The sequence below is a fragment of the Ceratotherium simum genome, chromosome 5 (assembly GCF_057802395.1).
Source record: "Ceratotherium simum simum isolate JZ-2026a chromosome 5, ASM5780239v1, whole genome shotgun sequence".
NCBI classification, from domain to species: Eukaryota; Metazoa; Chordata; class Mammalia; order Perissodactyla; family Rhinocerotidae; genus Ceratotherium; species Ceratotherium simum.
In genome coordinates this window covers 83419032-83430702 of record NC_141904.1, presented here as the reverse complement: position 1 = coordinate 83430702, position 11671 = coordinate 83419032, and the positions used below count along the sequence as shown (strand labels likewise).

Here is an 11671-nt window from a genome sequence, read left to right as displayed (position 1 = left end):
GCTCCGGATGGCAACACAGCCCCGCCCGGCCCTGCGGGTGGCCCCCGCCCTATTGGAGCAGCCTCCAGCTGGCCGGGAACCTTACCCACCCCACACCTTGGGAGAGTCCTCAGGGCATTTCTGCGGGGCGAAACCCAAGCCCCCTGAGAGCTGTCCGCGGTGCTGAAGGGTTTGGGGCACCGGGTGGGCGTTGGGGACGTTTCCTCTTCCTGAACCGCTCCCTCAACAATCTGCTTATCCCCCTTCCCATTTCCGCCTTGCCTAGGTCTCTGAATACAAAAAGTTCCACGTTGGTTCTTATTAGCTGTGTGACCTTGGGCAAGTTACTCAACATCTCTGTGGCTCAGTTTCATCACTGGTAGAACGGCCATAATAGCACCTCCTTGGGGTGTTATAAAATTTTATCCAGATAATCCATGGAAAGGATTTAGCACAGGGGATTGTACACGGTAAGTACTCAAGAAATGTTTGCTGGTATTATTTCCTTCCTCTGGGTATTCACACTGATGACCTATTTTGTGTTAAGAGTCAGAGCTCAGTAAATGGTGGCTGTTACAGCACTGTGCAAAACCCTTTGCCCATGTCTTTGAACCCTTATGATTTCATGGTGTTAGAGATGTAAACACACTCTGTGAGGATGCAACCTACTCTAGGTCACACTGTAGATGAGGGCAGTGGTCAGCCAGGTCCATCCTCCCCACACCAACTACTGCCTCCAAAGCCCGAGAAGCCAGTCCTTCCATCACAGGCAGGGCTCCTTAAGGCAGGGGCTGCAGGTCACCTGTACCAGGACTGTGCTGCCTATGGAACTTATTACAAGTGACAATCTCTCCTTTCCCAGCTAAATGGAGATCTCAGCAACCCCAAGTCTAAATTTCAGCCAGCCCTGGGAATCTGCATGGATAAACAGGCTCCCTAGGTAACTAGGGCCCAATTGGGCTTGAGGACCACTGCTCCCACCTTAATAGCCTGTGACTACTTGTCCCCATGTCACTGAGATTATTGTGGCTCAGGGGTTTAGAGACACACCCAAGTCCCCAGTTCTCTTCCTCTTTCACCTGCCTCTCCCCCCATAAAAACCCCTTCTTCCAGCACAAGGAAGGACAGTGAGAACCTTCCAAATAACTCCACAAAGACAGCAACCAAATGAGGATGCAAGAGAACAGCTGTTCAAAAAGACTTTGATTTTATTTTGTGATCTGTGTCAAACTGCCTCATTCTCAGTGCAGGTGACCCCTCCTCCCCAGGAAACAAGAATGGGAAGGTGGGGGTCTTTCATGAAGTCTCGGCCTCCACAAGGCCCCAGGGAAACCCCACACAGTTCTGAGAGTTGACAGGAATCCCAGCAAAGACTAGGGTGTGTGGGAGGCAGTAACAAGATGGGTGGAGGTCACCAGTCAGGAAGCTGCAGGTGGGAGAACCCTGTTCTTGGCCCTACTTGGCTTTGGGGCTGCCATATGCATGATGGAGAAGGGAGAGCGAGATTTCTCCTGAACTTGAAGCACTCCTAGGCCAGGCATAGCTTTGATTCCATTCAGGGCTCAGGTGAGAGAGGAGCAGGAAACTGTTGTGGGCTGGCTGCTTCATGAGGTGCTGCTACTGGTGCCCCGGAGTCCAACACCACGGACAAACTGCTCCAGCAGGCCCCCGATGGCACCAGAGGGACTGGGGGCTGCTGCCCGAAGCCCCACTGTGCTGCTGTACGTGGCCAAGAAGGCTGAGCGCACCTCCTGTAGCCGAGTCTCTCGCTCGCTCAGGGCTGCAAGCCTATGGGGAGGGAGAGAAGGAAGGAGAGAGAATGAATGCATTACCCTGGGGCCGGATCCAACATCTTCACCCTCATGCCACACTGCCTAACCTTCTGCCTTCAGCAGCACAAAGCCAGCATCTCTCCTGTGGCCATACTCCTGTGGCCACAACCACACTTGTGGTTCAGGTCCCAAATATTTGGCCCTATTTCTCTCTTAAACCATCCCTCTCAGCTCTCAGGCTACTGTTCCTACCTAGAAGTGGCACCTTTTATTGGGGCACGGGACTGACTTTCTGTTGGGAAAACAACCATCTCTATGATGATTGGGGAGGGGGAAAGCCGAGCAAGAGGGAATTTGCCCCAACAGCTGTTGGCTTCCATTCTTCAGTATGAACAAGCTGAGGCATAAGTCTTACGCCTCACAGTAAGGAGAGACCCCAAGATCAGACATCAGGCCAAAAGCTTTAGCTTTCTTGAGGCCAAGACCTGGAGCATCCTGGGAGGAAGCTCTTGGCAGTGCCCTGGAGAGGTCAGGGTCCTCACTGGAAACTCCCAAGGCTCTACCTACACCGTCAGTCACTGTGGTCCCCAGGTAAACAACTACAAGGGTGCTGGCTTTTCCAGCAGGATTCCTGTTCTGATTCTATCTGCTTTTCCTTCCCCGACCTTTACAAGACTGATCATAGATGGAAGAAGATAGGAAGCCCCTCTTCTCTCCATGGCCTGGAACTATAAGTCAAAAAGGGGAACAGTGCACAAAAACTCAGGCTTATCAAAGTGTGAACTCCATATGAGACTGTTTGACACCTGGAAGGGTCTTTAAGAGAAGGGGCCTGAGATACCAGCCACACCAAACCTCTGGAGGAAAAGGTCTTTAGTGTACGGGTGGAGGGAAGTGGAATCAGAGGAATGGTCAGAAACTCACATGGTGTTCCCCTAACTGTCCCCTGGAGGGCCTTCTCCAGGGGTCACAGACCTACATGAGATGAGCCTTCACATTCCCATCCACCTAAGCACCAAGATTAGCCCTAACCACTCCACCAAGACTAGCCCTAACCACTAACTTACTCCAAAATTTCCCAAGAGACCAATACCTGGGTAATCCCTCCTGGGAATTTGTCAGAAGCAGCAGCAGTGTCCCCAGTTCCCAAGCCCAAATGACTTGCACCCCAAGGCCTGGGGGAGCAGATGGAGGTATGAGGATAAATGACAATATGGGGAGAATAGACCTAGGGAAAGTAGATTGCTGGGAGTGATGTGGGTGTGTGTGGGTGTGTGTGTGTGTGTGTGAGAGTGAGAGCGAGAGCAAGAGCGAGAGAAGCAACAGGTTCTAGGGTGAAGGAAAGTCAAACAGCTCTCACAGCAGCACTAAAAAAATGGAGCTGATGCTGGATTCCTGCGATACCATCAACAACTCCAAAGTCTCTCTTGGCATTTGGGGGAGACACACGGCCCTAGATCTTCTTTACTTTCTAAGTTTCACATAGGCTGGAGGCCATGTGTGCTTCTTAGCTTTTTCTTAGAGCATATAACTAGGGGAAATTCAGATTAGTTGTTTGTATTCACAGGGAACATCCAAAGGTCCATATGTGTGCATTCTCACTGCCTACTATTTCTGGGAGGCAGAATGGGGAGAGATCATAACCTATTTACGGACAAAAGTGGAGCCCAGAGAGGATATGTGATTCACTTGAGGACAACATACAGCAGGCAATGGGCAGGCAGGGACTAGAGCTACCACAGTGCCACTCACTCTCAAGAGATGAGCTAGCAGGCTCAGAAGTCAAAGCTGACACCCCAAGACAGCTGGTGAGCAGAGCAGCTAGGATTTGGACTAAATTTCTCCACTAACAAAGCCCAAGCACTGAACCCATATACTGTGTGACCTCACTAAGAATCAACCTTGACCCCACTGCCGCCCTGCAATCTTAGAGGCCATGAGATCATGTAGAACCTAGCCCTCCTCTGGGAACCACCCAGCTGAGGGTTGGCTAGAAGTTTGGAGAACTGCCCAAGGTATAAATTGTAGGATCTGGGGCTGGAGTTGCCTGTTTCAGTGGCTAATGCCAGGTAAGTGAGGTGTGCTATCAAGCAGGGGCAGAGATGTCTGCTTCCACCACAGATGGCTCTTAGGCCAGTTTGGCTAAAGTAGGAAGTCCCTACAGAAAGGTGCAAACTGTTTCTTTTAATCCTTTAAAAATCTAAGATAGAGATCTTGTTTCTAGCTACAGAGGACGCTGTGCCAGGCACTAGTGGGCTCTGAAGTCCTTGGGCTACCTCCTAGCTGCAGGGCCTGTAAGCACCATCCTGGAATCCCAAGGTCCAGCCTGTGCCTGTCCTCGGCAGGGATCCTTCTCAACTCCCCAGGGCAACTTGCCTCCAACTGTCAGCATTGGTGGGTATGAGCTGGATTTTGGTGGTGGGGATGAATCCCCAGCTCCTAAAGTTCATTCAACCCACGGTGGGGAGGGTGACAGCCCTCACGCAGCCACAGCTGAGGAGCAGGCGCTGCTCCCCAGGGCACCGGAGGCTCTCCCCTGCCTGACATCTATGCAGCAGAACAGGCAGGGGGCAGGTGGCTGCCACAGAGGCAGCTGCTCAAGCAGATGCACTATAAGAGCTGGAAGCCCACTACTGGGGCCTTGAAGGGAGAGGATTTTACAGGCTTGGGATTGATTATCCCCACTCAATTTTCTTTCCTGACCAGAGGCAAAAGCAGAAGACAAAAGGGGGGAGGGGACAGCAAGGAACCCTTGGTTCTGCTTGGGAGAAGCACAGCCCTCTGGCTAACCCATTCTGGCTCTGGTCTCCACCATACACCTACCTTCACTACCTCACTGTTCTGCTTTCAAAGGATTCTCATGTCAGGCAACAGTTGGACAGAAATAGAATCTTCTATAGTTACAGCCCAGCCAGTTTCCCAGCCAGTGTGCCCTGAGACAGCCGTGGATGGGTTTTGGAGCCTGAGGAGAGTGAACACACTCTCCAATGCACTTCCTGAGCAGCCCATAGGCCTGCTTCATACCTCGAGGTCCAGGAGCAGTGGGGTATACTTAGCTGAGACGTGGGGAGGGGCAGGAATCCAAAGCCAGCTCCCTGGGCTGGTGGCTGTCTCATTCCTAACCAGCACTCTTGATTGCTCACCAGCTTTTGATATGGGCAGGGGAGCATCCTGCCTTCTCAAGCAAGACACTTACAGACAACTGTTAGGGAGCTCATCCGGGAAGCTGAAAGGGAGAGAGGAGTCTGTGTGCAGGACAGCCCGTTCCTGAATACTGCCACAGCCTGTAACCATCTGCCAGCTGCCAAAGTCTGTGGAGAGAGAGGATCCGGGCAGGGGATGGTCCACTGATCTGGGGCAGAGAGGAGAGAGAGGGGAGATGATGCACATCAGTCATATGCCTGACAGGGGAGGCCCTGGAGGGATGCAGGGCTATGGTGGCCCTGGGTCATGGCCGCAAGGTTCTGTTGGTGGAGCATCTGTAAAGTCAACCATTTTCTCCCAAAGTGCAAAAACAGCTGGATAGGTTGTGACTGAGAAAGAAGAGTACAGACCATAGGGCAGACTCAGCTGTGAGGACAATGCTTTGTGCAAAGACTTATAGGAGCAAAAGAACAAGAGCAAAGCATAGTGACAAGAGGTGAGCTAGCAACCAAAGCCTGGAGTCAGATGGTAGCTGACACACCATCTCAACAGCACCAAAAGGAGGGGAGCAAGGCTGGATGCCCCAGGAACCAGGGAGGCAGGATCACCTCACACTCCCTGGCATGCAGATCGGCAGGGTGGGCAATGCAGAACCCAGGGTCTGCTGAGGTCCAATCAGAAAGGTAGGAGAACAAGCCTCTTGGGGACGGTGGTGGGTGGTGACCTAGACTGAAGAGTGAGGTGATGGGAGCCCTAAGGCCCCCTTTTCCTCTGCAGTGCCTTCCAGGAGCCATAATTTGTATTCACAAGCATCAACCCAGCACTCATTGGCTATGCCCAGAGGGAAGGGATGAATCAGGCAGGCAACTTGACAGCTTCATCAGGCCTTTTTCAGATGGAAGGTTGGGGTGTGGGGAGAGGACAGTTGTATTGGGAATCTACTGCTGCCACCTCCCCCCAGCTCATAGCCAAACCCTCTCCATAGTAGCCCAGCCAGTGGGAGTGGGGGAGGAGATAGGGAGACATCAAACAAGGCCCTTCCATCAGCTACCCCAGGTCCCAATCCCCAGAGGTGCATCATCTTGGATCCTTGATCCTTTATTCTTTAATTCAATAGCTGAAGGTGCTCCCGTAGAGACCCAGAAACAGGGCAGAAGCATGAATAGTGGTCTAAGGGGTGGGGAACAGAGGAAAACATTCACTGACCATGGCCCACCCAGTTGGCTGGCATCAAGGGCTCCTAGTTTGAGGAGACAGCCCCCATGGCTCACCAGGTCAGCCTTATCCTCAAGCAGCTGCCACCTGAGTGCAGCTCTTGCCAGGCACTGAATCTCTGGTGGTCCTTAACCACCCCCATCTTAGAGACAGGGAAATGGCAGCCCAGACAGGTGAAGATACTTGCCCAAGGTCCCACAGCTAGTGAATGCAAGAAGAGATTTTTAAAGCCAGGTTTGATTAGATTTGTCCTACAAGACAACCACCTTGAGACCAGGGAAAGCAGATGGCTTTCTACATAGAGGCCGCCAGGAATTGGAACGAACCCCCTGCAACATAGAGACTTGCCACATTCATCATTCCTGCTAAATTCTGGAATGTGTGTGACAGCAGCATTAGGGATGAGAATAAGACATGGTCTGCTACCTGTGGAAGTCCCTAGTATCTGACAAAACAGCGCTTCCTTGTTTCTAGATGGAGAAACTTGGTACGGTTCAGGCAGTCTGTAAATCAAAGAGACAGCTGCCCAGGAGAGGGCAAGCCACATGCCACAGTCTGGTGCCTGCCCTATGCTTCCACAGGGTTATGCTGGGGCCTTCAGTCAGCGCAATCCCTCTGAGGTCAGCCTGGCTCCACAAATTTCTTCTATTGTTCAAACTTTAGGGTAGAGTTTCTTTTCTAGTTTTAGCAGTTTGTGGGAAAACAAGTGCTGAATACCAGAGTGTTGAGGGAAAGGGAAAGGAAGGATGCTGACTAGAAGAGGCTGGGTAGGATGAGGCACTCCTGGGGCTGGTAACACAGGGTTTCTTATGCCCCAACCCCACTCCCCCAGGGCTATCAGAGACTCACACTGCCAATGAGAAAATGACAGGCAGATGGAATGCGGTTACAGAGAGGTTCCCAGCAAGGACTCTTGGTCCCCAAGGCTAGCCTCCTTCCTGTACCTCCCCAGTGCCCAGCAGATAGTACCACCAGGCAAGAACCATGCTTAGACTAGCCAGGGGACAGCTGTGGGATGGAGTAGGCAGCACAGACAGCAACAAGGTGCATGATCCCAGGCGACATAAAGCCATCTCGGCAAGAAGCCATAGGCTCTAAATGAATCTTCCTACTTGAGGGTTTTGTCCAAGAAAAGGCTGCAAAGCAACCATTCAGCTCCTGGGTTTGAGAACAAGGGGCTGCACTAAGCAGAGAGGTGGCTCATAAGTGCCAGTCTGGATTAGCTGGTTAGAGAGGACACCCAAAGATGTAAGGAAACAGTCACCAGAAAGAAGCATCTGCACCTCCCTAGTAAAAGAAGGAAGGAAAACCTTTAAGTCAGCCTCAGTACATAGGTAACTCAACCAGCTTTAATATGACCCCACACTCTTCTGCCCCCAACCCTTACTCAAGCACAAACAGAGCAGCAAAAAGAGAGGTCTTACCTTTACCTCCTCCAATCCCCTACCTATAGGCCTGGAGGGAACATGGGGCCAAGCTCTCCTCACACTGGAGAACTGTGGAGCTGACAATGCTTCCAAGGCCGTCTGCCCACATCTGTGGGGCTCAGAGGGCTCCAATCTCTGCCCAGGAGGTTGGCTTCTTGGCAACATTGTGCTCCCTTAGATGGATATAGCCTAGGCCCCTCTTCACAGCACCAAGAGAGGTGCAACTCCCACTGTTCCCCACCTCCTGCCAGATACTCGCTGTGGGCTGACCCAGGCAGGTGTCTTTTAGCTAGTCCTTTTTGGAAGGTGGTACAAGAATACCCATACAAGCAGAGCTGGCCCAACCCACACAGCAGAGGCAAGAAGAAACAGGTCCGGCCTGGCCTTTTACCTAGCTGCCCAGTGCCCTGACACAGCCCATAGGCCCTCAGATATGTGACTGATAAGGACAGGTTCTTAGCCACAGCTACAGTTTACTGAGCATTTGTGGAAAGGATGAGTATTTACTATGTGCCAGGTACTTTGTTCCATTATCTATCTATTTATTTATTTATTTATTTATTTTTTTTTTTTTAAAGATTTTATTTATTTTTTGCCCCCAAAGCCCCAGTAGATAGTTGTATGTCACAGCTGCACACCCTTCTAGTTGCTGTATGTGGGACTCGGCCTCAGGATGGACAGAGAAGTGGTGCCTCGATGCGCACCCAGGATCCGAACCCGGGCCGCCAGCATCGCAGCGCGCGCACTTAACCACCAAGCCACAGGGCCGGCCCTCCATTATCTATTTAAATCCAAACTTATGGAGGCCAGGATCATCACTCTCGCTTTAAAGATGGGATGAAAAAACTGAGCTCAGAAGGGAAGTGATTTTTCCAAGTCACACAACTAGGAATGGCAAAGCTGAGACAAACCCAGGTCTGACCAAAGCCCCTGCTAGCCCCATAATACACTGATCTTCCTTCCTGATAAGGGGTGGTAGAGGATTCAGGGATTGGTTCAGGGATGGGCACATAACTTCCAAGTAGAACAAAGCACAGAGCTTCTGATCACTGGATGTGAGAAAGGAAGCAGATGGAGTGGCTGGCCACCATTAGGGAAGCTGGCCAGAAGACAAAGCTGGCAAGTGGAAGGAGGCAAGAGGAAAACTACAGGGAAATGGAGTCGGAGCCTTGATCAGCTTGTGCCTGAAGGCCATATTTTCCACTGGACTTCTCCACATGAACCAATAGTTTTCCTTTATTGTTTAACCCCATTTGAGGGGCCAGCCCCATGGCTTAGCAGTTAAGTGCGTGCGCTCCGCTACTGGCGGCCCAGGTTCGGATCCCGGGCACGCACCGACGCACCGCTTCTCCAGCCATGCTGAGGCCGCATCCCACATACAGCAACTAGAAGGATGTGCAACTATGACATGCAACTATCTACTGGGGCTTTGGGGAAAAAAAGGAGGATTAGCATGGATGTTAGCTCAGGGCTGATCTTCCTCACACACACACACAAAAAAAACCCATTTGAGATGGGTTTTCTGTTACTTGCAGCTGAAAGCACCTGAACCGATGGCTGACACAGAAGGTTTGAAGGTACACAGCTAGGAAGGACCTAAGAGTTGCCCATCTAAGCCTCTGATTATACAGATGAGAAAACAAAAACCCAAAGCCATCAAGTGACATGCCTGAAGTCATGTAGGAAATGAATGTTTGAGCCAAGACCTAGAATCCTAGACTTTGAGGGGGGCCTGAATGTCACCTAACCTACACTTACCCCCTGCCAACCCCCAAGTCTCCAGATGATGGTCCCACAGCCTCTGCCCAAGTGAACACCTCCAGGAATGGGGCCTTAGGGAAGAATCCTTCAGTTCAACAAGGGTCTTAACTCACAGAGCAACTGACTTTAGAGATGGCTAAGACAGGATTTACCACATTTGGAAAAAACAATCACTTCCCCCCAGCCTGGCCTTAAAACGTGTGTGTGCACGCGTGCGTGCGTGCGTGCGTGACTCAACCAGGGACCTATGCATTCCTGCAGCAGCACAAGGAGAAGTCTTTTGAGGCTCCAAGTTTTCCCTTCTGGGTCTCAAGCTGGCAGTGCCTTTAGGCTTCTCACCACTCATCCCTGGTCTGGAGCAGGGGCCCCATGCAAGAACACACCAAACATGGGGTAGGAACCCTATGTGCTGCAGAAGCCATCTAGTTTCTTAGCTTCATTAAACACGCCCTGGGACAGAGCTCACTGCTTATAATAAGCAGTTAATAGGTGGCAGAAGAACAGTTAACTGGGCAGCAGAGATTGGTTCCCATGTTGCTACTTAGCTATTCAAGCAGGATGCTGCGTGTCCCTCAGCCAAGTTCATCTGCTCTTCAGGCAGCTTGGCTTCAAGCTGGGCTCACTGTTGGCACCATCCCTGCTCAGGCATGGACAGTGCTGTGCTAGCACCCCCTACCCCTAAAGCTGTCTGACTCTCGAGCAGAGACTAGGAGCACATGGAGGTGGGCAGCTTACTACCCAGGGCTCCGAAGCACGTGAGCTCGGAGCACTGGTCTTCCTAGCCCCCAGCCCTGTAGCTGATGAGAGATTTAACAATGTCCAGAAATGCAGCTCAATCAGAAGCTGCTGCAGTGGCAGTAATGATGCAAAAAGGCCCCCGGTCTTCCCAGTGAGAGGCATGGGGTTGGGGCTGGATATGAATCAGCACCCTACAGAACTTTCTTCCCAATAGACACCTAATTCTTAACTTTGAACAAAACTTCACTGATTTCTTTCACAGGGAAGTCCTGCTTTAAGAGAGCTGCTTGTGGAATTTGTGAATTTGGAGCATATGAAACCCAGAGAATTCACATTATGAGGGGAATTTTGGCTGTCACAGATAGCTTTACTAAAGGGTTTCTTTCCATACAGTTCTCTCTACTGCATTAAAAGCTGACTGGCTATTGTTACCTAAGAGAGGCAGGGAAGCTAATGACAGGATCCCTCAGGCACTTTAAGATAAAAGAGACTAAATTAATTTTAATATTAATGGAAATATATAATTAGAATGCTCTGAATCTGAATAGTCTTTCAAAACCTCTGGCAAACAGGCATCCAATCCAGAACCTTGTTGTCTGGCCAGCCCAGCCTGGCTGCGAGCAGGCATTCCCAGAATGGACCGCAGAGCCATCAAACACCTCACAGTGGCCCACCCCACGCCTCTCCAAGGCCTTGTGCCCCACTTTGGTCCACCTATCCCAGCCGTAACCAGCGCATGGCACACAGGGCTGCGAGGCCAGGACACCCCCAACCCTCCCTAGCCTCCGGAGGGAGGGGCATTGGTGGCCATCCTGGACCAGCGTTAAGAGTCCAAGCCACCCAATGCAGGTAGAGAACCACCAGTGAGACTGAGGGAAACTATCACAAGATTGGAAAGTAGGATCTTTCGGCAGGAAGAACGGAATGATAAAAAACTGGGGTGTGGGCAGAGGTGATGGAGGGCTCAGCAGGGAGGCCCCCAGCAGCTGGGCAGTTAAGATCAGGTAGGACCCAGAGGACAAGAAGAATCTTCTGTTTCCCTCCCAGTTGTCCAGCACTGCTGCAAAGGCAGAAAAGGAGGAAGGGACAATGAGCAAGAGCTCCAGCCTAGAATAGTGAGGGTCATGCTGTGTCACTGTAACCCTGAGGAAAGCAGGCATGCAGACAAGGGTGGCACGGCCGTGGGCACACGCAGAGGATATGAGTGAGCACAGGCACATGGGCTTGTCTGCCCGGCACCATCTCTGCTCAGCCACCTCCACCAAACCTCCTGTGGGGTCAGAAGGGTTGTGGTCTTTGTTTAATAGACTCGGCCATGGCAGTGGCAGACATGTCAGCGCTCCGAGTTGAAGGGCTCATCTTCAGAGGTGAGCGCACAGGACCCCCTGGACAGTGCAGTCCGGAGCTCCTACTTGCCTACAGCTGATCTGCTCTGCCCACGTGGGAGGGTGCTCTTCCTCGTCTTCCTCCATTGCCTGCTTTTCCCCAGAGAGAAAAACCAGAGGATGGTGATGGGAGGAGGGTTCCAGAAGTTCTGGGTCTTTCATTGTAATATGCTTGTGACTCTGGGGCTCAGTTTCCTTCTTGGTAATAGGCCGGTTACAAGAAAAGACCTGAAACTTCTGAAGCAGCACA

The 11671-nt window shown here is 51.5% G+C and overlaps 1 protein-coding gene across 5 annotated transcripts in view; it reads right to left on the bottom strand.

Moving 5' to 3' along the window:
- Window positions 1–1169: 1169 nt before the first annotated feature.
- Window positions 1170–11671, bottom strand: part of MTMR14 (myotubularin related protein 14) — a 46585-nt gene continuing 36083 nt past the window's right edge. For 2 of the 5 annotated variants that reach the window (XM_004443407.3, XM_004443406.2), the window contains one exon: window positions 1170–1767. In XM_004443407.3, coding sequence (XP_004443464.1) covers window positions 1584–1767 — 184 coding nt within the window. In that variant the 3' untranslated portion in view covers window positions 1170–1583. Of the gene's footprint in view, window positions 1768–4947; window positions 5104–11671 lie in introns of all 5 variants that reach the window. The other 3 variants (XM_004443405.2, XM_087431424.1, XM_014797615.2) reach the window with 3 other exon arrangements.